This window comes from Epinephelus moara, chromosome 6, assembly GCF_006386435.1.
Source record: "Epinephelus moara isolate mb chromosome 6, YSFRI_EMoa_1.0, whole genome shotgun sequence".
Lineage (NCBI taxonomy): Eukaryota > Metazoa > Chordata > Actinopteri > Perciformes > Serranidae > Epinephelus > Epinephelus moara.
The window spans coordinates 22,776,622-22,803,493 of NC_065511.1; the positions used below are offsets into that span (position 1 = coordinate 22,776,622).

The 26,872-nt window shown below is 39.9% G+C and overlaps 2 protein-coding genes across 3 annotated transcripts; one reads left to right on the plus strand and one right to left on the minus strand.

The window, feature by feature from the left end:
- Positions 1 to 49: 49 nt before the first annotated feature.
- tax1bp1b (Tax1 (human T-cell leukemia virus type I) binding protein 1b) lies at positions 50 to 17,324 on the minus strand. Of its 2 annotated transcripts, XM_050046221.1 has the most exons (18): positions 17,205 to 17,324; positions 14,436 to 14,629; positions 10,991 to 11,093; positions 10,300 to 10,490; positions 9,995 to 10,153; positions 8,887 to 9,035; positions 8,478 to 8,568; positions 7,595 to 7,780; positions 7,254 to 7,505; positions 5,533 to 5,703; positions 5,038 to 5,110; positions 4,809 to 4,927; positions 4,526 to 4,651; positions 3,887 to 3,973; positions 3,111 to 3,312; positions 2,837 to 2,994; positions 1,379 to 1,464; positions 50 to 1,097 (listed from the first exon to the last, which is right to left on the minus strand). In XM_050046221.1, exons 2-18 carry the CDS (start codon positions 14,610 to 14,612, stop codon positions 899 to 901), a joined length of 2,529 nt encoding a protein of 842 aa, XP_049902178.1. In that variant the 5' UTR covers positions 14,613 to 14,629; positions 17,205 to 17,324; the 3' UTR covers positions 50 to 898. The 2 variants fall into 2 exon arrangements, with proteins under 2 accessions (XP_049902178.1, XP_049902179.1); XM_050046222.1 differs by lacking the exon at positions 3,887 to 3,973.
- A 1,303-nt stretch (positions 17,325 to 18,627) lies between these two features.
- On the plus strand, positions 18,628 to 26,849 carry hibadhb (3-hydroxyisobutyrate dehydrogenase b). Its single transcript, XM_050047095.1, has 8 exons — positions 18,628 to 18,758; positions 19,712 to 19,872; positions 19,967 to 20,076; positions 20,161 to 20,282; positions 24,426 to 24,559; positions 24,756 to 24,832; positions 24,947 to 25,103; positions 26,142 to 26,849. The coding sequence occupies exons 1-8, from the start codon at positions 18,689 to 18,691 to the stop codon at positions 26,298 to 26,300; spliced, it is 990 nt and encodes a 329-aa protein (XP_049903052.1). The 5' UTR covers positions 18,628 to 18,688; the 3' UTR covers positions 26,301 to 26,849.
- The last annotated feature ends 23 nt before the right edge of the window (positions 26,850 to 26,872 follow it).

Genomic DNA, 26,872 nt, shown 5'->3' on the forward strand with positions numbered 1-26,872 from the left:
CTGACGTGTGCCTCAAGACTCCTGTTATTGACTGCACACGTGGACACGATTCAGATTCAAACAGACTTTATTAGTTCGTATTAGTTACATGAAACTCACTTAATAAATGAAACATTTCTATGAATGAAATAACTTATTACTGTAAAAGAGAAGAACAAAGGAAGGAAATTAACATAAGCTCAGCATGCACTGATAAGCTGATGATATGACGGTTCTTAAGGAGTCTGACACAAAAACCCAATTAAATATTTGAAATCAAAACAAAGGAAACCTAACATAAAACAAATCTATATCATACACAAAGTATCAAGGCTTTCACGATATCATTGGCTTTAATTATTCTAAAATAGATGATCTGATGATATACTGTATTATCATGTCTTAATGTTATCACTGAAGAGTTCTCCCTGACTGCATATAGTGCACCAAGGCTGCTTTCTATAAAGAATGAGCAAATGACTTGTACAGTGATGTTTAAGGGGGGAACCATTTGGTTGGATGTTTTAAATGTAAGTTTGGTAAACACTTATCTCTTTCCCTGATTCGTTACATCCTGTAGTCTGACAGATCTGTGTGAGCCAAGTCAATTTGAAGTTGGTATATATACGTACAACAGTCTTATCCCCCTAAGTCATTCTTAAAATCCAAATAAAGGGAAATCTTTCACCTATAAAAAAAAGGTTGATTCAGTAGCCCTGCCATATACACTGAATTAGAATGTCATTTCAAAATGTCACATCACTTCAAAGTGTTTCTCTACGTTGAAGTAACAAAGCGAAAGTCGGTATAGTCCTAAAGAGTGGATCTTCACACCATTACATGCAGAAAAGAGTGCAGAGTGATTTATTTCAGTGGCGACAGGAAGTAGGCAGACCGGATGTGCTGATTTTCTTTTTCTCTAGTCGAAGTTGAGTGGGTGGCCGTCAAAGTGAGTGAGCACGTGATTCTCAAACACCTTCTGGTCGCAGTCCAGCGGGAACTGCTCGCTGCACATGGGGCAGATTTTCCAGTGGCTCTCCACGTGCTCCTCAAACTTGCTCTGGTCATAGTTGGGTGGGAAGATGACCTCACACAGTGGACATCTCTTCATGTCCATGCTGCGCACGGGGAGAGGACAGAAGAAGAAAAAGGCAGGGAGAGAAAGCTCACGTTTATAAGCAGTGCAGTGATGATGTGGACAAACCAGAAGCACGGGCTAATAAAGAGCATCTGTCTGATGCGACGTGGGTGGCCTGCTGCTTGACTAATACCAACAAAAGGGGGGCTGTGCAGCAGAACAAACACTTTACACATGTTACAATGCACAGGTTTAGAAAATGTAGGGTGCAGCAAACTTGGATGGCATTTATGGGTGTTTGAGCATCTGAGGGTGTGTTACCTGGGATCAAAGCAGAAGGCGGTTTGTCCATCGTTCACAAATGGGCTGTGAGTTTCAGTTGCTGCGGGCTGTTCGTTGGTATTACCCTGAAACATAAAGTTTATGATTTGTGAACATTTGTGAATATCTAAAGCTGGGGAGGGTTTCTTTTATGGCATCACTGGGCAAAAATTGGACAATAACCATTCAGCATATAGTAATTCAAGTGGCCTGAGAGAAAACTAGACCTCTGCACCTCCTCTTGGCTCTGTTTTTAAGGGTGCATTCACACCAGGATAGTCCGGGGGACTTGGTTCAATTGGGCAGGGAATGCCAAAAAATTTCATACTTTAATTTGGTTCGGTTCACTTTCACACTGCACTTTTTAAAGCGGCAGTATTGCCCGAAATGACCACTGACAAGGAAGAAAAAAAGCACGAAGAAGAAGAAAATCCACCTCATCGATTGGCCAGGACCGGAAACGGAAATCCATCTCCTTCAGCCGGCTTCGTCACCACAAAGACACCAAACACCAAAATGCACTGCACTGCACTCTACGTCACTTCCTCTCTTTGGTTTGCATTTCCCACTGTAAGCAAACCGCACCAGGGTTCAGTTGCAAGTGAACCGAGACCCCCAGTTTTCAAGCGGACCAGGGTTCGCTCGTTTGGTCCGCACCAGAGTTCGAATGAGCGTTCACACCACTCCAAATGAACCGAACTATCTGTGGAAGCGGACCAGGGTTCATTTAAAGTGGACTAAAAAGCGCCAGTGTGAATGCGTCCTAAGATTTAGAAAATCTAGCCTGTGACAGAACCTTCCTATTGTCTATTTTACAAATGCAGATGCATGTGCACGTCCCTTCAGATGGTGAAAACCTGATTTAATGGCAGAGAATCCCACAGTAAAAGCTACTATTCCAGCATTAGCAAAAACTGGCTACACTGCAAAGCAACCACAAAACAAAGGAAGACAGGAAGACTGACGTATCAAAAAGAGAGTCGAAAAGAATGTCTGACAATAAACAAAACAAAAATTAGTCAATATCAGTGACGCGTTTTAGAGATGGAGAGGAAATGTCTTATGCTAGCAGTAGCCAAAGGCTCACAGCTGCGGCTAATCTAAGTTCACCTTTATGCAGCTAACATTAGCTAGAGCCTTAAATCACAGTATGCGAGATTTACAGGCCCAAAAGTTTGCTAAGAAAATAGAATCTCACAGAATTGCCACGACAGAACGGCATCAGGATCATGATCACAATTGAAATGTATGAAGTGCGTGCATGTGCCAGTGCTCATCTGGTGGGAGGGGCTTCGGAAAAAGAGGGAGGGGCTGCAGGAGGAGAGCTGCATTTGTTTTCTTTTACCAAAAACTACCTACCCCTGTTTTAACACAGAGGAGAAAAAGAAGTCAGTCGTAAGTATTTAACTGCATACTGCACATGGGAGAGATACAGACAGCACAGTCTGAGAGGCTTACATTGTTGTTGTTTTGCTTTTCCTCTGACTCCTCGTGGCCTTCTGGCCGGCTGTGGTTGCGAGTGGGTTGGATACACACCACATTGCTGTCCCAGGAGGGCGGGCCCACAGGGGGCAGCCTCAGCAGCTGGTCATCTGAGAACTCCTCATCTTCCTCATCTGTGGGGAGGGGATTCAGAGACAAAGATACTGTAAATACAAGTAAATCATTTCTGCAGTTACTACTAGAGAATTTTCAACAAAGTAATGTGAATTTATCTGAAAGGGAAATCAACCTTTTGAGTCTGAGATGGAGTAAGGGTTCCCAAAATGCAGCTTGCTGGGGCTCTGAGAGACCAGCAAAGGGGTGGGGGCATCCTGGGTGTAAGGGACAGGGTACTGCAGGAATAAAGGCACACTGGACTGGATACTCTCCAAGCTGGTTTTCTCACTGGTCCCCTGATCTCCCTTCCTGCTGCTGCCGCTCTTCTGGAGCTCCTGGGCAGGAAACAGCAGAATTTAAAGATTTTTTTTTACAACAACAAAGACCAATGTTAGAATTAAAAATGTTTTCTCAAGAGCTAAATATCTGATTTCATCTCCATCTACCTCCCGGTCTGTCAAGGCAAGCAATATATCACAACTTACAACCACACAGGAGCTCCTGAGCTGTGAGTTCTTGCTTTTTCTCTCGCTCACACAAACAGTTTAATTAGTGCCTTCATTAAAAGAGAAACTCTTCTCATTTTCAAAGGGTTTGTGACGCTGCCTTTTATTGATGTTAGCTGCAGACGCCAATTTAATTTACAGTCTAAACCTCAAATTGGGTCATTCTGCTCCTCTTAGCTGTAACAGCATTACCTCGAAGCAATATTTTAGGCCAGTGAGGACCTTGCTGTGGTCCAAAGTAATGGAATGGAAAATAAGAACTCATTTACTTTGCTTCTACAATTAGAGGCATATTAAAAACAGACCAGATTGGGAGAGGGAAAATGGCAAGGGAATGGCACTTTTCAAGGAATTTTAAGGGTGGAAGAAGTCCATAAAAGAGAAAATGAAAGCTGCCACTAACCCCCTCCACTTTTTCCTTCTCCTTCACAACAAGTGCTAGTGTGTCCTTCAGCTCCTTCACCTCCCGTCCCTTCTCAGCTACCTGGCTCTGAAGTAAACAAAACACAATAAACAGAAGAATAAAGTGACAATTTCAACATCTGACACGTGCTGCTGATTGAAAACTGCATCATTGAAATACTCTCAGGCCTCAGTGTGTGACATTAATTGATCACAGCCATAAAAGGCTTCCCTTTGCAGAGGACTGATTTATGTACAGTACCACTCAAAGCAAAACAACCTGTTTGAATTCCTCCGAGACACTAAGCAAATATCCGCCTGACCTGAGCCAAGCACAGCATTAGCCAGGCAACTGGAGATGACTCCTCAGAGCCAAGCTTTGCTTTTCTCCAGAGTCTGACATAAACAGCAGTAAAATGTCGTCTCACAGATAGGCCTGCTCATAAACAACACTGTCAGAGCGGCTGTCTTCAAGGGGAGAGATAGCATCAAAGGCTCCATTCCTGAGCTAGACCAGCCATACCCAGCGTTAAAACACAGTAAGTGTCCAAAGACAGACCAGCACAGCATCACTGGCAGCGAACGGCCTGACCGCAGTGCTAAGTGTCTGTACTCTGAACAGACTGTAGGATGAACTGACCTTGTAGCGATCCTCCTCTGCTGCCAACTGCAGTTTCATGTTCTCATTCAACTTCAGTTGCTCCTTAAATTTCACCTCCATCTTAGCCAGCTCATCAGCAAACATGCAGCTACGCTCCTTCTCCTCCTGAAGAGCAGTCAGACAACAACCAAGTGTCTTACAATCCAAAGAGCACATACTGAATGTAATCCTTTTATAGAGCATGAGTCTTTGACAACTTGGTTTAAACATCTAATTTGGGGGCACATGAGCAATAAAAGGATGCAAGTAATCCGTTTCTTACCGCCAACATTTGCTTGCATTTCCTGTACTTGTCATTCCTGTCAGATGCCTCTCTGCTGATGCCTTTCAGCTTCTCCTGGATGATAGCCTCCAGCATTGGATCAGCAGAACCTGGACTCCCTGAAAAGACAATGAAGGCAAGTCAGACAGCTTGGCAAAGCACGACGGCAGTTTTAAATGCAATTACTCATTTCATGACTTACACTTTGGCACAGTTAGATATAACTCACCTGGCACTGATGTGTCTGGACTCACTGATGGAGGGATTGTTGAGGCCTCTTGTGCTGAGCTTCTCTTCAGATCCTGAAGACAGACAAAAAACATGTTGAAAATTAGCTCTAAATGCAACTGGAAGACAGAAACAACTAAAAGAAACTAAACTGATACACACAGGATCAGTGGACACCAAGTATGCTACTGAAAACAATCATTGAATTAAACAATTTCACATTTTTTTTGTAGATAATAAGCTTTGCATATTCATTTTATAAAAAGACATGAAAATGTACATGTAATAGCGTCTTAAACTAGCTAACTGAATGCTGACAAAGATGAATCTCAGGGTGAAATTCATTCCAGTCAAGAGATTAGCAACACAGACTGAAGAGTGGCCAAAGGATCTTTAACCTCAGAGGGATGTGACAGGCTGACACGCTGTCACAGAAATCTAAGTTCTGTTCTTTCACAGGTACACAGTATGTCAGCTGGTGTCTGTTGGGACTCACCCCTTGCTGATCAGAGAATCTAAGCACTTGTTTTTGCAGTCGCTGACATTCTTTGTATTTCTCCTTGTAGTGTTCTGCAGCCATGTGCAGCCGCAGCTTCAGGTCCTCCACCTCTCTCTGCAGCTCTGCTACAACAGCTGGGTCTGCAGCAGCTTCTTCTTCTGCTTTGGCCTTGTGATGACAAACATGACAAAAAAAACAGATTAGTATTAAACATGGGAATGGGCAAACTGCAGGGACCACTGTGAAGCTGTAGAGATAGAAAGGAATCCCTTATTAATAGAACCTAAATGATTATGATTGATCATCTACAATGTCTGCCAGCACTTGTAAGGGATGCTATCAAATGATTCTTTAGTAAAACGGTGGCGATCAATAAAAAGCTGTTCTAATGTGGAGCTATGTGGAACTACAGAAAGAATTACAGCCCCCCTGAAAGGCAGAACCAATAAAACCCTTTCTGTTTCTGTTTCCATTATTTTGCTCTTCCTACCAGTAACCTTTTCACTGCCTTTAGCAAAAAGTAGCATAATTATGACAGACTATACAGACTATAACGTTAGCTTGATTGTCTTGTTAACTAACTGTAAAACACACTTCATTCAAACTTGACAGAAACAAAATAAAACTCACCAAAACTGTCTTAGTCCTGTTAGTCATCTAGTTACTTAGTCCACTGTTTCAATGAGGTTAAAATAAATCCTTAATTCACAAAGTAAGATGTTAAGTATGCTGATCTGCATGCCATTTATCCCTACAGTCTCTCTATGCCTCTCAGCTGTCCGCTAAGCAGAGGCTCTAAATTGTTTTTCAGCAGCAGCTAGAACACATCATGTTCAACAAACATGCAATTAATGGAAACAGAGGAATCAGGGAAATAACAGTTATTGTGGTATTTTAAAAGTAACAGATCGCTTATTTGAAAACCTAACGTTACTACTCCACTGCTCGTTTGGTCATTACTGCAAAACCTCGTCTCAGTGAGTCTGCGACTTGCAGCAGTCGGTTTGTGAATACGAAAAGTTTATATGGAAGTTAGCCTGCAGCAGAGGTTGTAATGGCAACTGTACATGTAAAAACACTGTTTACTGTCAGTCTATACTGCTATGCTTTACCCCTTGGAACCGTAGTGTTCCAATGACAGACTCAAAAACACAGATACAGAATGCCAGGGTTTCACATGTCACATATCCAAGGAATCAATCCCATGTAGCTAGGTATCTGTACATTGCAAGCTAAATTTCATTTTCACTCTCACTTCAACCCATCAGAGCTGGCGATCAGGAACAAGGTTTATCTAACATTAGATATTCTTAGCTGCTTGATAATGCAGTCAAACCAAAGATCATGTTCTTTGTTACTGTTATGTTTCTAACTTTGTAGAGAGCCATAAGCAAAGTCAGGTATGCTGCAGGCAAGCTGCAGATGGAGAAAGAGGTGTGGAGTAATTAGCAAATAATAGATCTACAGATAAGAAATGATACAAAGGTGTAGAGTAACATCTAAGCTATTTCAGGGTATGAAGGGATTTTTTCTCATGAAATAACTTCTAAATATGTAATTCTGATAAACAGAGATGAGTTTTTAAAGGTTAAATTAATGACAGGACAGGAACTAAAAATAAAAATAAAAATTTCTAATTGCTACTCTCACAGAATATTAGAGGTTTTCTACACTCGCATATCATCTATCATTGTAAGCAGATTGGTTATCAGCCTTACAGCTTCCTTCTTAGCCTCTGCTTTCATCTGCTCCACCAGGCGCTCCAGGCGGACACACTGGGCCTGAGCTTCAGCCTTGGCCTGGCGAAGGGCATCGGCCTCCAGCTTCATGTGGTAGAGTTCAGACATGGTACGGTCGCGGGTGCTGGCCGCGTCCCTCAGCTCAGCTGCTAACAAGGCGGACTGCTGCTGGTTGGCCTGGAGCTGCTCTTCCTTCTGCCGCAGCTGCTCCTTCAGGGCCTTAATATCTCCCTGCCATAAACAAACACATGTTAGATGACGGGTTTTTTTAATTTCCATAAGGTCACCATTTTTTAAATTTTAAAACATTTTTTTTGTACCAAGGGGGGAACTTTGGCCAGGATCTCTCTGTACTGTTTCTCCTTCTCAGTGAGGCACGTCTGCAGGCGTCCCACCTCCTCTTTAAACTGGGCAATGGTGTTTTCCTTGTTCACATCCACAGACTTCAGCATCTGCAGCTCTGCACTCAGCTTAGTGTTCTCCAGCTCCCGGTTTTTCAGGTGAATCTGAGCACACACACACACACACACAGAGATGCAAACACATGCCCACACACGCACACAGAAGAAGTTATAAAACACACGAGAAGTTATAAAACATAAGGTCCTTGGCGTTTGCCTCATTTATACAACACCAATCACGATCATGTACCAAAGAGCATATGACTATTAAAATAAATGTTGCATGACCTCAATTACAAAACAGAGATTGAGATAGGCCCATAAAGTTTTCCTCATGCAGCAGCCCCAGTGTGATGGTGCAAGTTAAATTAGGTATGGGCTTTTGGCTCAATTTCCATGGCGACACTACACTAAGTGGCACTCCCAGTTCCTGTGCGGTGCCGACCACAACAAAGGCACAGAAACACCAGACGGACCAGAAGAAGACAGAATAAGGCATGCCCTGTTTAGACTAAATGTTTGGGCATGAGTGTACAGAATAATCGCAGTAGTAAAAAGTGAAAAACAGTAACAGGAAAAGCCAATGAACTGGACCTCCAATTTAGGGGACTCTAATATAATAAAAAATGCTAACTGTACAGGTTGTAAAACTGTCACTGACAAAGCAGTGAACTGAATCACTGCAACGTCTGCCCCACTGACATTATGATTACATGTAAGTAATTAGCTGCTTCCCACCTGAACAATGACCTTGTTATTAATCTTTATGTGAAGAAACATATTAATACTGCACACAAGTTACCTTGTACAGTTCCTTCTCATCTTTCTCATTCTTGAGATGAGATTCGAGTGCCTCCTTCTCCGCTGAGATTTTCTTCACTCTGTCCTTGAGACTAAGGAAATGGTCATAAAGTTGTTAGTCACGAACTGTATCACTGATCACAGCATCTATATTCACATGTGCTGTTTGGAATAATTCATTAGTGACAACAGAGTATGGTTTAACACTGTTTTTATGCACCATTAAAAAAAAAAGCTCCAGGCAAAAAATATGAAACAGTCACAAGCTACTTTCTCCCTACTTGACCTAGCTGTCGGTTATATATATATACATAATACGGAAATGTGATTATCATATGAGTAAGCATGCACGTATCCAAAAACCCTGCAATTAAGTTGAATCTGCAACAACCCCTCCATCCTGATCTCACCTGTCCAGCTCAGTTTCCTTTTGTAGGCCCTTCTGGGTGACTCCAATCAGATCCTCCTCCAGCTGTATAACTCTGGCTGTGGCCTCCTCCAGCCTCCTCTTCACTTCCTCTTTCTCCTCTAGCAGAGCCTGGGATGAATTCTGCACCTCCTGGGAGACAATAAAATGTACTGGGTAAAAGAAGTGGAATTAAAAAAGACAAAAGACTAAATAAAATACGGAAGACGAGTACTTCAGTTTGGTAATGTGCATGATCTAAGAATTATTGAATTAATTAATCATTCTCTTTTATAAAATAAATAATAACAATAACAATTTGTGCCCAGATATACATAAATCTGGATGGATTAAAATCTTCTTTGACTCAATGCACGTAGAAAACGTGTGCAAAGCATAAAGTTTATTGTCTTAGAATTGCAAGTCTAAATTTAGAGGAACATTAGGCCTCGGTTCAAAGTTTTCAAACATAAAAAATGACATCAAAAAAGCAAAGGGAAATTATTATTTTTTTTTACAGTTTGTTTATAGGCAGAATTTTGGAATCTTTATATTCACACCATATAAAAAATCATATAAAAGTATAGTCATAAAATTAACAGCCACAAAATCTGTAATCATGTTTTCATCTGAAAGCCGTTTTAAAAGCAGCAGATTTACGGCGGAGGACAGTCATTTGAATTATTACTGACACTGCTTTTAAGACTTAATGTTATACTATAAAAAAACTGAATTACAACTTTGATAATATAGACATTCATATCTGTCAGGGAGTTATTTATATGTTTAGTGGATCACGAATTTGGATGCTTTGCATATTTGCGCTCTTTCACTAGGGGGTGCTAAGAGACTGTTTGGCCAAATGCAAAACAGTGCTTGGAATAACTACAAGAACAAGAAAAGAGCATCAATCATATAATTTAGCACATTTAGCAGTATGAACTGCTAAATCAACAACCAAAAACAACTGTAATAAACAGCAGAAAAAGCAACGAGCGTTTTTGCTTCACTGACAAAACTTTTACAACAGCAACAAACATTTTTCTCCCCTCCTTACAGCTGGCACTCCTACATGCCTACAGAGTACAGAAACTGACTCAGTTCATTCTTACTTGGCTCTCTCTTCTCAGCTGGGCACAGGTTTCTTTCTCCTGCTCACACTCCTTCTGCAGGCTCTCCTTCTCCGCTTCCATCTGCTCCTTCTGCTGCTTCAGGAGGGTCATGTTTTTGACCAGCTCCTCTTTCTCTCTCTGGGCTTCCTCCATCTTTTGCTGCACAGAAAGATACATTTTTCGAGATGTTTGGTAACAAAGTACACCGCCATACTAATAATGGCTAATATGAACTCAGAGATTTAAATAGCTGTTCCGCATGTGACAGCCAAAGTATTGAGTAGCACTGCGGTGGCATATTATACCTCCAGGAAGCCAGCCTTGGTGGTGACCACCAGGATGTCTGAATTGCATTCATCCTCCACAGTCAGCAGCTCATCCTCTGAAGGGCTGTTGGCACGAAACTGGAATGGCGTGCTGGCTCCTCTGATCTCCCCTTTGTGGGTCACATAACAGAACTGGTAGAACTCGGCATCGTCGTTGGGCACATAATATCCTAGGGAAGGACGACATCCAGTCAGTGAACTCAGCGCACAGCAGTACAGAGAAGCAAAGACATCCCTCCAAAACCCTAAACTCACCTCAGTCCTCAGCTTCTCTTTAACTGCACACTTATGCCGTAGTTATTACAAAAAAGTGCAGTTATAATTTTGGGATAAGTGTGTGTAAAACTGAAAAAAGTACCGTAGTGGTGTAGTGTTCTGGATCATAGACTACGCATCTGTGATGTTGTGGGTTTGAATCGAAACGGCAAATAAGAAATGTCTCTCTCCCTGTCATGTCACTCACTATTACTTTATAAAAAATAGTATTAAAATAAAAAAACACATAAACTGAAATGTCTTTTAACACCAGAACAGAGACCTGTGGGGAAATGTTCTCATTTAACTCTACCCACTGATTCAGTATTAAAGTTTTAACAATCCTCCGAGCAGCCCTCTGATATGCGGTTATTAAAAGGTGTCAAAGTTATATAAAACTATGGTATGATCTTACCCTGAAACACCACTGTTCGGTTGACTGCGGTGCCTTCCACATAGTTCTCAGGCAGAGGCGACCACAAGAATGTGTAATAGTCCCTCGCTGTGCTCCAACCAACCTGTGAGACATTGTGGGGAATCCATTCAACCAGACGCTCTCACCACATCAGTGCAAGATAATAACAATGGAGGATTAACAAGGAGACTTCCTAGAATCCACACAGTGCCACTTCCAAAATATCTCAATCTGGTTTATTACAGTCATCATGGGGTTTTCAATCTGTGCTGGGATGATAGCGTAAGCCCAATGCCTACTGTGATTTTTTTTCTTTCCTAGAAAAAAATGACCATTTCTGTAAACCAGTGAAACTCCTGGTCACCACGTGCATGTGGCCCGGCCCTTGTCATGAACAAGCCGAACTGTGGAAACGCACCTACAACTCACTTCTAACAGGAAGGGGAAAATAGGTGAAAATTTTATACATAGGTGACTTGAAAATGAAAACCAAAATGTAATTATACGTATTTTATGTGTTGTTAACTGATGGCTGATGAGGGGGAGTACAGAAAATACATCCATAACTTCAGCCCGGTGCCATAAAACTGTCAAACAAAATCAGAGTCACATCGGGCTGCCTGGCTCTCGGTGTGCACACTCAGGCACACACCCGCATCCACAACAAACCCTGCCAAACCAGCCTCTTACACAGCCTCTACCACAGAACATAGATTAAGTCTTGAAAGTGTTGTTTTTTTTTTAACAAAAATTACAATTTAAATATTCATGCAGGCAGGTCTTGGTTAAATATATACTGTTGCGGATGTGGCTCTGATGTATACAGGCTTTTGTAAATGCCTGGGCAGCTTATTTTCTTACGTGTATACAAACAGTCTACAGCTACAATACTGCGAGTGTTCGTCAGAGCCAGAGATAGAAGGCCACGGTGCTCCAAAACCCCCAATTGTTGCCAGTGCAGTTCCAGCCTCCAGCAGTAAAGAACAGGAAGCAATTAAAACATGCACCTAGTTAGAGAGTGTCATTACTGAAGGCTAGCCCTTACCAGTCCACTCATTAGAGCAGCAGAGGTGGTGGTGGGTGAAAACTCTGAGAGGAACTCTTTCACTTACAACACACTGGTCTGCAATGTGTGTAAATAAGAGGAGAGGATGTAGAGACGGTGTAGAGCCACCATAAAAAACTGGACTGGTAACTGGAGCAATAACACAGGCAAGGTAACACTGCAAGAGTAAAATCTCCAAACATACAAGCAGTTACAAAATGTTACCATAGAGTGCACCAAATGTACTTTAGTTTAAACATGAATTTCACCAGCATTCCAGCAAAGTCATACCTCTGCAGGAAAGCTAACAGAAGCCAGTGGCAATGCTGCTGCAGGAGGTAATGTATTGTCTATGTGCCAGTCAGACTGTATAAATTCAGGGAGCAAGTTCTTCATGAATCACACGGAGAGGTTGTGCTCGAAGACAGGTTAATTATAAAGCAGTGCTTGCTTTCTCCTAGGCCACTGTGACAACCTGTCCCAACAACATTCCTCCATGAAGCCCAGAACAGCTTGCAAATGGTAAATGTTCCAACATCAAAAGGGCCAAAAGCTGCTTTTGTCCCTGTGCAAACAAGAACCTCTCTCCCTTTTATTTATCACCAATAGCACATTTAGTTTGTTTGACTTGTCAAGCAAAAGTGCATAATTTAAACATTTGTAAATTATTTTAGGTTGACATGTGAAAGCATAAATCAAAAATGTGGGGGTATTTTTTCATTTTAGTCATAATTCTTCAAACTTAGAATTCTTTGAACCAAATTACTGATAGCTGTGCTGACAAGTTTCAAATGACTGAACCACAGATCATTTTCTAGTCTAGCCGCATCACTTAGACAAACCTGGAACACGCACTATTCATTTCAAATAGTTAAAAAAAAAACTAGAAAGTAGTAGCGCACCAAACAATTTAAAACAAGATTTGCTCTGTTTGACTGGGAGCCAATAGCAACTAATTGTGTGTTAAGGAGCTAACACTGATGCACAGCGTATCCAGGTTATCTCAATGCAAACAAACCCAAGAACTTGGCACCGAACGTCTCATCTGTCAGCACTGCCAGGAACATTTACACAATTTACGATCCTGCCCTCAGCCTTTTCCAGCTCAGCTCTGTGTTTTAGAGGCTCAAGAAATTAGTGATTTTAAGATCTATGCTGCCGGTTGGTGCCTAGCTTGAGGCCAAACACAATGTGATGTGGCATCCAGCTTCAACAGAGTGCTGAATCCAGGATTTAAACAGCCTCCAGACATTAGCTGATCCACCTCCAGTAGCCTAAAATGACCTCATTCCTCTGTGAGACTTCACAAAAAACATCTGTATATATCCATTTCTCAAATCCACAATCATGAATAGCACCCAGTGAGCATATTAATCACTGATATACATTTTTCAGACAGAGAATAAATATATGGCTTCCATCAATATTACAAAAATATGAACAATTTAAATGTCTCATGTTCAGCAAAACTGCAACAATTTGTCTTGGCTGGCTTAATGGCATTACAGTATACTAGAAGAATAAGTGCATGATGCAAGAATATCTCTGACTCTGAACACTAGAAGCACATGAGTGCAACACAACAAGAGATAGCCGTTAGTTTGATTTTTTTGAACTGGTGTGATTTAATTCCAGCTCCCGTCTCATCTCCGGAAGATAAAAAGCATGTTAGCCTCGAAGAGCTCGGAGACATATGCTTCTGTGTACATCCACGATTCACTACAGATGAGGCTAAAATAAATTACTGCCACTGTATTGGATTTAATGTGCTCCTATAACAAGATCCATGTGGGACACTGAAGTGTGTGGTGTCGGGGTCGGAACGCTCCATTCCCTCTTCCAAGCTAATTTTCCAAATAAATGCAACAATAGCTGCACTTAACAATCTCTCTGTTTTTATCACCACTGAAAGAATATTTTGTTTTCACCATTTTACGAAAATGTCAGTCCTGCAATTTCTGCAAAATATAAATCCTGAATCATAGCTGCAAGGTTTACTGGCACATACTAGTGGATTTTAAGTCATGTTTAGAGAGTCACAGTGTCATTGCTTCCTTGTACACCAGGAGTTTTCATGCAGTATGTTAGAGGTTTACCTCCCAGCACATCATACACTATATGATTTAGTTTAGTGATTCTCAATCAGTGGTCTGGGGACCTGCATGGGTCCCTGAAGGAGTTTTAGGGAATTCCCATAAAATGGGAGACTGTTTATTTTCACTTTTTAATTAACTATAGAAGTGAGTCCAATGCGATTAAGAGTCAGAGTGACTATTCTGATCATAGGTTTCACGTCCTGCAAGGTTGTCTCCTCAGCTGTGGTTGACAACTACTAATAATCATAACATTTCTTGTGTGTTCTTCAAACGCTTTGCTAATACATTGAAGAGGGTTATTCACCTTGAATATGCCGACCCAGTCCTTTGGATGTGGTTTGATGAACTGTGTCAGGGTATAGTGACACTCCAGTGCAGCATGGGGCAGGTAACTCTTCCCCACATTCTGGAAGATGACGTGGGCAAAGTTTGACGTGTCCATGTTGTTGCTTAACAAAGTCCCGTCCAGGAACAGTTCCATAAATCACTCAGCAGTGGCTACACACAAAGAAGACAAGCAACACAACATATGATTAGACACGCTGACAACCACAGAAACAAACAATTGTGAATGAGATAAAGTGAAGAGGCAACCCAGTTCTCCACACACTGAGAGTGATCTTACACTGAGAGTCCTACAATTACTATACTGTTACTAAATAAAATGTCAATTTATCCCACCAATTGTCTATTTGAGAGTTAAAACAATTTGAACCATATCTTTATAACACAGCTATTAGCATACATTTTCAAGTGGGAACATCCTCAATTTACTTAGGCTAACCACTCGATAGTCAAACAACAAATATAATCACTATTCAATGATTTTTATTTTAATTCAGACCCCTATCAAAATGTTTGTTTCATCATTTGCCATCCCAGTCTGCTATAGTCTCTCATTAGACTCAAACACAGGCAATCTACTAAGCCATCACTGAAGCCTTCAAGCAACATCAAACAGTGCATGGACATTCCTATCTTTAATCATCTGGGTACAAGATTATTTTTTTAGTATTTCCAGTAAACAGATGTCTGCTGGTGACAATGCAAGATCATGTCTTATACAATAATACAAGAGTTATCTCTGATTGTCCTCATATTGAAGATAATCTGTTTAACCCTTAAATAGATTTGTTCATGAAATAAGTATCTTCTGAAAGTTACACGCCACCAATTTTGTTTTTGATGTTTGTGTGTGATGCTCTTGCTTAATCAGCAAAAAACAGATGACGTGTTTGAAGTAAATGCAACTCTGTCCCAACTGAGGAAATGTTTGATATGAAGAAAGTTATCAACAATAGGCAAATTGCAAATCTACATTTTTTTAACAAATGTATAAATGTGGCATGTGAGTGTGTCAGACTGTAGACTACTGGGCTAATGGACATGTGCCCCCCCCCCTCCCATGACACTCATCTGTCTCACAAGGACTGTCGGAAAATCTATGTCAAGATGTTAAGTCAAAAAAATTCCAAGTTTGCTACCAGACGTTTGCTCTCATATGACCAGCTAAACTGTAATTTGAAAACCCAAGCAATATCCATGACACCCAAGTTTACAGGACAAGCCATGACCTTTCATTTTCAACACAGTATGGACAAACAATGCAACAGGTCAATAATACTTTAGCTATGTCCATAAAAGCTGAACTTATCAGTAACACTCTAAGTAGTATGGGGCCCGGTCATTAGGTAAATACACCTTTCAATGGCCTTTTAAATAAGTTCATATATTCACCAATGATTGCTGACACACAGTTACACTGATAACACCAACAGGCATGTAAAGGATTATATGATACTGTGTCCTCTAGATATGGTGATAACGTCTTTCCTCAAATGCAAAAGTGAAAACCTGTTCCAAACAAGAAAATAGTACCTATCTAATTTCAACAAATACAGCAGAAATACATTATAACTGTCCAGTGCTTTTTTTAACTCAAGTATTTATCTTTCTTATCTCTCTTAGTTTCGCTTTTCTAGGTTTTGAAAATAAAACTGATGCTTACTCTTTAAATCCCCCAGCCTGTATTGGTAATTCAATACTAGCTTAACTTTGTGAACAATAACTCTTAATTTGATTCTGTTGTTCACAAATTATTTTATTGTATAAATGTTGTCACTGGAGGTGCCTTTTTATGCTTAACTGTTATCCTTTAAGGTAAGAAAATGACTTTGACGATGAAGCTTAACTTAGTTTTCCACTTTACACCTGATACATTAAGACCTCTACTTATTATAATGGCTGACATCTATTTTTATTTGAGTCACTGTTTGGCAAGATCACTTTATTGTACCAAAAGCAGTATCAGCCTGTTATACATTTTAATTGCCCTTTGGGCCACTTTATTTTTAGGTCTATTCATGTTAAATACCGTGAAATTAGATGACAGCAGAGAAGACTGTTCTTGATACAACGGACCTTTATCTAATCTTAACACTAAAACACCGCATGGTTAACGTGAGTCAGGGTGGATCTTCCATTTCGGCCTCAGCTGATATAATTTTGTCCGACGTAATTGGGCCTGTGACATTCTTAACAGCCCCTCGGATGATGATCGGAAACGCTTAACGCTATTGTTCTCTTACGTTACAGCAGTCACCTGCCCTAATGTACAACGCTAATTATAAAATTGGCAAGAGTAGACGTAATGGCTGAAATTAACAGCTGGCAACTACAAGCTACGATTCGAGGCCTAATGTGAAAACAGTGATCACATCGGGATAAGTTAGCCATGCAGCTAGCTAGCTAACGGTAGTTACATACTTTACTGGACGAGGCAACATGTTAACCGCTAGGCAAAGAGACATCTGTTCCTAAGACTGCCAAGAAATTATTATCTTAAACAAGTCGAACACACAGGGTAAGATAAGAAACGCTACAACGCCCTCGACGAAACATAGAGCAGCTAACTCGAGAGCAATGCTATGAACTGGAGGACAAGGTTAGCTAACGTAAACAGTTAGCAATGCTGTCTCTGGAGCTAGCTTCTACAAAAAAACATGTCAAACGGAGGGAATATCAACAACAACGGCATTAAAGGTCACATTTCTAAAATAAATCTTAAACTTACCCGGTTGACATGTTGAACAGCAGCTGAAATCCGAATCTATCATAAAAACAATTGTTGACGCAGTTCAGTGCTTTCCCGTGCCCTCTTCCTGGAATAATAACAACATTACGTCATTTCCGGAAAGGGGACTTGCTTGGGAATCCCACCCGTCTGACAAAGTTTTACCATGTAAAAATAACCTCGGAGAACAGACTGTTGCAAAGAAGAAGAAAAAAATCCAATGACATAATGGAGCATCAAGTGAAAATAATATTTTTGGGTAACATAACGTGAGCAAGGGCTATGATTATAGTGTGAGTTATAGTATTAGAATATATGATATTAGAGGTATATTTTGAATTTGGATGCATTCTTCATATTCTCCATACATATATAGAGACTATATTTGTTGTAGTCGTTCTGAATGTTCTCTTACAATTTTTATTGTTATGTATAAATACACCAAAGCTGATGTGAAACCTACTCAGCAATAAAATGAAATCACATACATGCAACATCTGAAAGCTATAAGCAGTTGTGGAATGTCACAAACTAAACCATTTTTAAGTTACTTGCACTTTACTTACTTTTAATCCACTATACTTTAAAAGAAGAGTGTATTTTTAACTTCTTCTTCTTTTTTTTTCAAAAGTTATCTTTACCAGTTGCTCACCTTGTGTATAAAGATTTCACAGTCTCAGGTCAATTTCAACTTAATCATAAAATATGGTGCCTTCCTAGGTGAGACTACAGGTATCAGAATCACAATCAGAAATACTTCATAGATCCCTGGATCACGTTACAGTTGCTCTTATATATCAACATAAAGAAATTATAATGTATGATTAAAATATGTACATTATGCTACAATATAAGACAACATGTAGAGAGAAAACTGAAAAATAAGCATTACAAAAAATATGTACAAATATGTGCATCATATATTACAATATATAACCACAGTGCATATAAAAATAAAATTTAAAAAAAATGTTGAGAAATTGATCTATAAGTGTGTTAAATATAAATATACGAATAGTATAAATAATGAATAAATAGGAAAATTATTTGGAATATAAATATATATAATTAGCTATAGCTATGCCAAACCATTAAATGTGTATACATTGAAGTGTCAGTAATAATAATTTAATAATAACATAGCTATGTAAATATTGATGAGTACGTCTTACACTGTGACATTTTTAATTATCCCACCACTGTGGATGAGATTTTTATGAAACACGTGGAAACTCTTTTAGTTGCAGTGATTTATATCATTGTCGGAAAATATAAAGCCATAAACATACACACTATAAAATAAATTTAGCACAGATATTTGTTGAGGCGGAAACACGTATGTAGGTCTACCCCGGTCCCTCCCCTACAGCTGATTGGCTGTATTTGGGGGGCTGTGCTGCGCATGTCTGTTGTTTCATTGGACCGAGGAAACGCCATTAATGTACGTACTACAACGTCACACGTAAGGTCAAGAGGAAAGAAGCATGGCCGCTGTGTTGAGAGGGTCTCGGTACCTAGTTGGAAGGTGTTGCAAGCATGTTGACTTTGCATTTGGTAAGGAGAACAAACTGACACCGTGTGCGCGCTGTGCACGTCGCTTTGCTAACTTGAGAAGCTCGTGTTGTTAGTCGAAGGCTCCTCGTGACATGAAAACACTACTTTTGCTCTATATGTTGCGAGAGAAGTTTGAGTGAATTCTTGCTAGTAGACTGGGTTTAGCTTCAGCTTTTGCTGCTGCAGGGGCTTCAGGTAACTATTTAACTGGCCAAGGAGCTTTTCTTTTAAGCTACGTGCTAACAGCCAATGCTCGTCTACAACATTTCAAAACGGTTAATGGTGGGAACTGTCGACATATGCTTTTGTGTCCTGCTGTGTCCCCGTATCTTTATTTAAGGCACATTATGTAATCAGTCACCGCACACTTTGGCAAGTCAATTATTTGTATAAAGATGGAGGTGGCTCTCTGCAGAGGGTTTCAACACAGGCACCATGTTCTGTTTTAAAAATAAAACTTTAATACATTTTGTGCTTTTTCAGTTTGCACGCAATGCATTATCATTTAGATCATCTTTGGTTTAGATGCAGTATTGTGGGGACAAATGTTAGTAAAACAGCCGTACAGGATACATCTCCTCTGTTATTAGTATAAAGACAGTTTTAAAAGTTATTTCTTTGACTCATTTCTGTGAACTTATAATGAAATGCTTGTCTTTTATAAGAATGTTCTGTTATCAAGGCTTGGTACAATTAGATTAGATGACTTTGGACTGAAGGGCGATTAGATTGGGATTTCATACCTACATGAAATTTAAGCATGTTAATACATTTCATCGAATCACAGTTTTACATTACCTTTACTGTTAATTTTCTACAAAATAAAAACTAAGATATTCCATACATGATGTCAGGGGAAACAAGGCATCAAATGTAAAGACAAGCACACAAGCATTTTTGTCCTTGAATGTATGATAAGGATATTTATCATTGATCCATGGCTGGTATTGCAGTCTCCACAAGGTCTATGGCCTCCAAGACACCGGTGGGGTTTGTTGGTCTTGGCAACATGGGTAACCCAATGGCAAAGAACTTGCTGAAGCACGGATACCCAGTCATTGCTACCGATGTGTTCCCGGAGTCCTGCAAGGAAGTGCAAGAGCTGGGCGCTCAGGTGAGAGTGTAAAATATACACAAGTCTTTTATATTTGATTCAGTTTTCACCTGTTTGTTCTCCTCTCATCCTGTGATTGTGTGTGTTTTCTCAGATTGTGGATAATCCTGCTGATGTAGCAGACAAAGCTGACCGCATCATCACCATGCTCCCCTCTAGTCCAAATGTCGTAGATGTGTACACCGGACCCAATGGCATTCTCAAGTATGCTTTTATTTCTCTTTTAATACATGAATAAAAACCTCATGGATTTAAATCGGATTCTAAATCATGTCGTTCTCTCAACAGAAAGGTGAAGAAAGGCTCCCTGCTCATTGACTCCAGCACCATTGACCCATCTGTGTCGAAAGAGATGGCTGCTGCTGCTGAGAAGATGGGGGCAGTTTTTATGGATGCACCTGTATCAGGAGGTACATTTTACATATTTAATCATGATATAGGTTGGATAATATCTTGTGCAATTCACTGTCTAATCTTGAAATGCACTCAGTTGTCAGGTTATCGGGTAGCCTTTACAAAGCCTAATAAATCCCTCTTCACAAAGGTAATAATGTTAGTTTTGGTTGAAACTATTTTAGAGAGGTGTTGATTCCACTTTGTTGGCTATTGTGGAGCTGCGAACTGTATTGCATTAAACTGAAAGATGTCTCAAGTCAGCTCCCACTGAAATAAATGGGTGGGGGTTTCTTTAGACTGGCAACTGAGTGTATAGTTTGAAACTTTTTGAAAACATGCCTTATCTGTTGAATGGATTATTTCCTTTTGTTGTTCAGAAAAATTTAATTCCAACCAATCCAGCACTCCTGTAATCCTACATTATTGCAAGGCTGCAACAGGCAATTGTTTTAATTATCAATTAATCAATCACCTATTCTCCTGTTTAATTGTATGGTCTATAGAATGTCAGTAAATAACTAGATACACCCATCGTAGGTGAAACAGTAGCTCACTGGGTTGGGCACATACCATTAAGGCTGAGTTCTTACAGCTGCAGCACAGGTTTGAGTCAGTTTCACTGCTGCAGGTCTTCCCCTCTCCCCCCTTACTTTCACGTCCTTCTCACTATTATTATAAGGCATAAAAATGTCTTCCAAAAAAAACCATCACAAGCTCCTGGTGCCCATTGTGACCTTGTTCTTGATCTTGTTTTGCCAAGATACTGAGCTTACTATCACAGAAGTCTGAAAAAGCTGAAAATATTAAAATTTGAACATGATTTTCTTGTCATTTCTGCTTCAAAGGTTATTGAAATGATTAATCAGTTATCACAGTAGTTGCAGATTTATTTTCTATTGCTCGACCAACCAACTAGGTGTTTTAGTTCTACATTATTTGAAAGGAAGTTTCAATTACAGTTGTTTGATACTGATACCAGTATCAGTAACACCGCCTTAAATGCTCGATCGGGGATTTGCAAGTACACAAGTCTATGCACTGATCATATACCATGTGTTTTACTGATAAACTTTAAAGTGCTTTCTAAACTGAATGAAACAGCAGTTTTCCCATAAATCCATGCACAGCAGCTCTAAAACTGTAGCCTACACAGCAGGTGGTGCCGTGCATCATTATAGCAGCTACTGTTTTAGAGTGTCAAAGAAGAATTCATTTCTGGTTTTAAAAAAAGTGTAAGGTTAGCCATCGGTAAAATGTCAGACTAGATAATAACAGAACGTTCTTTAGCATTCGTTCCCTGTTTTGTTTTTTTGTTGTTTTATTTTTCTATCTATCTACCTGGTGTGATCATGAGCTCTGATATGTATTACAGTGTATGTATTGTATGTGTGGAATGCAGGGAAGGGACTCTTGCTCTCGGGGCAACATACTAACTGGAGTCACCAGCTGCTTTAATGTTATGTCATGTTGAACTGTGAATAGACATTGGCATTTCAGCACTTTTTTTTGTTGGTGACAGCTTAGCTACAGTCACAGTTAATAAAGAACACGAACAGTATCAGGCAGAAGAGGAGGAGGAGGAGCTCCTGCCTGCACACATGTTACAAGCTGTAACGTGTGTGCTCTCTGACTTTCACGGGGGTCCACGCAGAAACACAGTTTGTTTGAACTTGGGCTCGTCCACGTCAGGACGGCCACTTTCTTTGAATTGATTCTGGTCCATTTTATAGCCTGGGCCTAAAGATTAGTAATGATTTATATGCTTCCGTCCTGTGGTAGTGCACATGGATTAAAGTTGTCCAGCTTTCCGCCTTGAACTTGTGCCTGTGTGTGTGGGGCCGGCTGGTTAACCGGTGCAAACCTGAAGTGTATGTCATACTTTGATATATCACGTCAATCACCTAAATGAAACTTTTTTTGAACATCTCCAGTGGTTAGATGGAAATCAAAAGAAGTGCAGTGACATGTTGGTGACTGTTTAATCCAGCGTGGTTAAAGTTTAGACATAAAAGCACACATGGTGGTGGGGACGTAATTGAGTCAGCATGTGTCTGACAGTTTCTTTGTGTGAAAAAACATAAAGATCAGATGAGATAAGGGCCATCTTTCATTTTTCCTCAGACTGGAATTCTTATCTTAAAAGAGTAGAGGTCTGAAATAACATAACTACAGACTGATAAACAGGTGCTGGTGAAGAGAAATCTGTGTGTGTGATCATTCCCTGGAGGATTATATGACATCTTCAATGGGGAGTGACCACGCAGTCTTCTAGTAGACCGTCCTGGACAACAATTGGATTACGTTTGACAAAAAAATGTATGTGTTTAATTTTTGTTTGTTTTTTCCAAAATACTGTTGAGTAAACAACAGTGCTTCTCAGGTCTCAGCTCTCACTTTAGATGCATGAGTGAAGCGTTTGCGTTTGAAAGCAACAGGCACAGTTGAAAGGAATGTCTCCACAAACCTGCTTTCTGACAGCTTCAGTATTTTCACCAAGGGGCGTGTTACATAAACATCGATGGTCCCACTCCAGAGAGAAATATACCTTTTGTCATCTGTCAACCACAGATGGGATATTTTGGACAGGTCTTACTGGTTTTTGTGCTATGAGGACATGCTGTTACTTGTTTTCCAGTCGCTTCAGAAATTAAAGAGTCAATGTAAAGAATTACGATTATTCGACAATTATAAATTCAATAATATGAAGTTGTTAAAAAATATGTTGTACAAGAATGACATGTTGTTCACTGTCACGATCAGCATTCACTGTTATGCAGATTTCTCATCTTGATTCTCCAAGACTACATGTCTGTGAGAAGAAGTTAAAGTTGCTGCACTACTTCAAAATGTCGTTGTTGTGCATGGCAGAAATCTCTTTACCCTGTATGAATTTTTACCTATGCGTTTGTTATTTCTCAGCTTGACTGTTGTAGCTCCCACCTGTCTCCAGCAGCTCAGTCGTTAAAGACTCCAGTTAGTACAAAATACTGTTGGCAGACGTCTCGTGAGGACCAAGAAGGGGGAAACCTATAACGCCCATCTTGGCTTCTCTCCATTGGCTTCCTGTAAACTTTAGTATTAATTATTAGACTATGTTGGTTAATTTCTTGGCACCCATGTGGCTTGCACCTGGTAATGCTACATTACTGAGATTTTAACCCCATGTGAACCTGAACACACTGTCAAATGTACAAATGGTTCCAAGAGCGGCTGTTTATAAAACTAAGCGAGGGCTGACAAACTTTTTCCGAGTGTCCCAAAGCTTTGGACTGACTTGGAATGGACAGTGAGAACAGACGACATCAGTTATTGTCCGTGTCCAGATCTTTTTTAAAAAAGACATTTTTACAGACTTGTTTTTTAGTGTAGCATTTAACCTTGGATGCTGTACTGTTTTCTCATTTGTATCACCTTCTATATGAGGTACATTGTTATTCGGTTTTGATTCATTGGTCCCCTGCGTTTACAGTGAGTCAGTCATTATAGTTCCAAACTACTACAGGAAAGGGACACATTATTTTCACCCCAAAAGCATGTCCATTAATCAATCATTTTGGGCTATGCTTGAGACCTTTATAAATATATCTTATAGCCACAAAGTGTTCTTTTGAAGTTTTTTTTTTCCTCTGGATTTATTTCTTATTAGAGTCAGTATTACAGAGATGCAGAGCTGACAGGAAGTGAGTGGAGAGAGATGTGAAACAACGTGCAACAAAGGCTCATAAACATTAATTAATTGTCGCCCCATCCCACTGAAAATATGTTGGTTGTGCTGCACCTCTGTGTTTCAAAGAAAGCTTTGTCAAAGGCTGTTGTCAGACAACAAAACAGTTCATGATCATCTCTCTGTCTTTGGAGAAGTTTGATGGGTCTTCCATGCTGTTTTACCGTGAACTTCAGTGATACGTGTCAAAAGAATTTTATTTTTTAGTTACAACATGAAAAAAATCTGCTAATTGCCAACATGAGCCACAAAGTAGCTGCTATTCAGCTACTCTAAGAAGGCTGTAATTAACAATAACTACTTTCAGCACATTCATATAATTGCCTTTATTTTCCTTTTCATCACTGCATTTGAACCGATGATCGCTACATCCATACATCTCTGCATGTTTGCACGTGGTTCATTGTACATAAGCACAGTTTTGCATTCCCAGGTGTGGGTGCTGCCAGTTCGGGTAAACTGACTTTTATGGTTGGAGGAGCACAGGAGGAATTTACTGCAGCCAAAGAACTGCTCACCTGCATGGGAGCTAATGTGGTGTACTGCGGTCAGGTTGGAACTGGACAGGTATGGGCAGATATTTCATATTTTCCAGGAATTGTTGCAATGCATTCATCATTTAGATAAAGTGCTATTGTTATTTTCATGTGTTTAAGTTTCATGAGTGAAGATAGCAGATGAATGAGAGTTTTTGATAAGATTTAAAAAATGTAAGATGATGTTCAGGATATTGAAATCTAAAATACTTGTCATCTTGTTACAGGCTGCTAAAATCTGCAACAACATGCTTCTAGCCATTGGAATGATCGGGACCTCAGAGACGATGAACTTGGGAATCAGGTGAACCTTATCTTGGTTACAAATAATAGCACATGCAGTCAATTTAAATCAGGGCAGCATGTGCAGCAGCAGTACACTTTGTGTAAATAACAAGGGATTTGTCTTCACTCACAGACTCGGTCTTGATCCTAAACTGTTGGCCCAGATCCTGAACATGAGTTCAGGTCGGTGCTGGTCCAGTGACACCTACAACCCTGTGCCTGGAGTCATGGAGGGCGTCCCCTCTGGGAATAACTACCAGGGAGGCTTCGGCACCCAGCTGATGGCTAAGGTTAGTTTAATGACCTGTTGCACTGTACTACATTTACTCTCCTAATCATAGAATTACAATTGAGCATTTGGGTTTCCACAAACATTTCATCTTTAGGTTTCTACATGTTGACCTTGTTATTATGACATATATTAGGAAAAAAAATTTTTACACTGGTGTAGAAAAATACCATACACTTCAGTATTGCAATGGGTTTTTTTTTATGCTGTATCGATTGTGAAAAATACTACTGATTTTTAATGAAGTTTACATGAAAAGAATTTGAGGTAGTGATGTATTTTGTTTTGTGTTTAAACCCCTGACTGCTAGATAGCTGTGTTATAATCTTTCTTCAGAAATTTGACTCTTCCACTCAAACGTTACAGCATATGGCTAGCATGTTACAGGGTATGTTATGAATACAAATATAAAAAAGCAATGTTTTTTTCTCAGAGTGTACACATACAGCGGTGTGATCTTCATACTGTGATAGTTTTCCTAAAATTAGATTTAATAAAATGGCAGTATATCGCCTTGTTTACAGTATCACAATATATTGAATTGTAACTCTTGTATCGTGATATGTATCGTATCGCCACATTCTTGCACATACATAACTAATATTTTGTGGCCGTAATAGTTTTGTTTCCTCTAATTATTGTTGAGAAACCATTTGTTTTCTATTAGCCCCAATTTTTGGAACATAAAGATACACGTGTGTATTTATGTTTGGATTTAAGTGGATTGTTGTGATTCGTATACTGTATATGTAGCAGAGTTAGTCGGAAACTAATTTCTCCGCCATATGTTGTGCATGTGATGGGGATTTAAGAGACAGTGTTGGAAAAAAAAAAAATTCTATCTTAGGTCACACCACTTAAAATGATGCAGTGAACTACTCAGCAGTAGTTTACATCCCTCTTAAAAGGTAATCAAGCCCATATTATTGCAACATAAAGAAAAATTCTCTGTGGTGGGTGGACTGGTGGTTTTGGTTTTAGAGTTTTAATTTTCAGCTTTGTTGGTTTTCTAATGTATGTTTGCTTTTCTTTTTTTCAGGACCTAGGCCTCGCACAGAACACAGCCACTAACACAAAGACTCCTGTCCCCCTCGGCTCCTTAGCCCATCAGATCTACCGTATGATGTGCGCACGCGGTTATGCCACTAAAGATTTCTCCTCCGTGTTCCAGTTCCTGCGTGAGGAGGAGGGCCAGTAATGTCAGCCTCCACCCCGTCCACAGCCTTGCCAGGCCTGGCCCTGCACAGGACTAACGTAGGGTAGTTAGGGTGCATTTTGCCCCCGAGGACTTTCTTTTTCAAAGTCGTGAAAGACATGAAGCCAAGAGAGCTCCAACACAGCGTGACAGATCATGTGAGCACTTCTCTCCTATTGGAAATCATGTTTCCTGTGTGATCTAGCCTTTTAATATGCAACACTCCCTTCAGTTTTAGAAGCCAGTGAACTGTCAGATATATGGAGGATCCAAGAGATTAGTGGACTGTCACGCAGTGGCAGCTCTGCACATCTTACAACTTATAATGCAAAGAGTCTGGTGGGAGTCTGTGGTGTTAATTACTCATTCGCTCTGTTTCAAACACAGTTTAGTCTCCACATATTTATCTATAGTTTGTGATCATTTCTTTATGTTGCTGTCTTTTTCTTTTCATGGGGGGGTTACTTCTCTTCACAATGGAAATGTTACTTTGGGGTAAGAGTGTCATATCATATCCTGTTAGGAAATAAAGACAAACTGTGATGTCTTCAACTTTGTGAACTATTAATTTACAC